At 67.5% G+C, this 998-nt stretch overlaps 1 protein-coding gene across 1 annotated transcript in view; it reads left to right on the forward strand.

The window, feature by feature from the left end:
• Positions 1 to 324, forward strand: part of COL16A1 (collagen type XVI alpha 1 chain) — a 47,555-nt gene extending 47,231 nt beyond the window's left edge. The window contains exon 58 of the mRNA XM_017736110.1: positions 244 to 324. Coding sequence (XP_017591599.1) covers positions 244 to 324 — 81 coding nt within the window. The remainder of the gene's footprint in view (positions 1 to 243) is intronic.
• Positions 325 to 998: the final 674 nt, after the last annotated feature.

Here is a 998-nt window from a genome sequence, read left to right on the forward strand (position 1 = left end):
AGTGTCCCTTCGGCTGAGGGGCTCCGCGCCCCCCGTGCCCCCCGAATTTGCTGTTAATATTGTTTCCCCGCTGTGCCGGGGCCGTGCCTGTCGCGGGGGGCTCGGGGGTTGTACAGCTCCGGAGCAATCGCGGGGGCGGGTGGATCCTGCCCCAAAAATACACCTGTGCTGGTGCCCCCGCGCCTCCCGGCTCTGTGATCGGACACGGATGGGTCTCTGCCTCCTCCTCATCCCTGTGCCCAGCCCTGTCCCCGAGGGATGCTGCTCGGGGCCAGTCCTGAGGCCACTCTGGTTGGGGACACGGTGACCCTGGGCTCCCTGTGACCCTGGGACTGATGGGGGGATCCCAGTCCTGATCCCAGAGGGTCCTGGCCCTGCCTCAGGGGCAATCCCAGCCGTGATGTGGGCATATCCCAGCCCCGGTCCTGGGGAGATCCCGCTCTCATCCCAGCACTTCCCAGCCCAGGTCCCAGGAGCTCCTGTCTGTGATCTGGGGGGATCCCAGTCCTTGCCTCTGGAGGGATCTCAATCCAGTTCCTGTGGAGACACCAGCTCTCATCTTGTGGGGATTCTCGCCCTGCTCTCAGGCTGAGCCCAGCCCTGCTCTTGGGCTGATCCTGACCATGCCTGGAATCCTCGGGAATCCCCGACCGCCATCCCAGTCCTGCTCCTAGAGGGATCTCGCTCCTGCTGCCAGAGGAACCCCAGCCCTCATTTTGAGGGGTCACCAGCCCCACTCCCAGGCTGGTCCTGGCCTCACTCCCGGGCTGATCCCGGGTAAACTCCGGGAGAATTCCAACCCCGCTCCCGGGTAGCTCCCGGTGCCATCCCATCCTGGTGGGCCCCACCCCGGTCGCCGTTGCCGCTTTAAGGCCTCGTCGGGCGCGCGCTTCCCGCGCGTCACCGCTTGGCCTCCGCCCCGCCCGGGGGGGGGGTCTGTGCGAGCCGAAGCCAATGGGCGCGCGTCGTTTCCGTGACGTCCTCGGGGCGGGGCCGGG

This window comes from Corvus brachyrhynchos, unplaced genomic scaffold (assembly GCF_000691975.1).
Source record: "Corvus brachyrhynchos isolate BGI_N302 unplaced genomic scaffold, ASM69197v1 scaffold65, whole genome shotgun sequence".
NCBI classification, from domain to species: Eukaryota; Metazoa; Chordata; class Aves; order Passeriformes; family Corvidae; genus Corvus; species Corvus brachyrhynchos.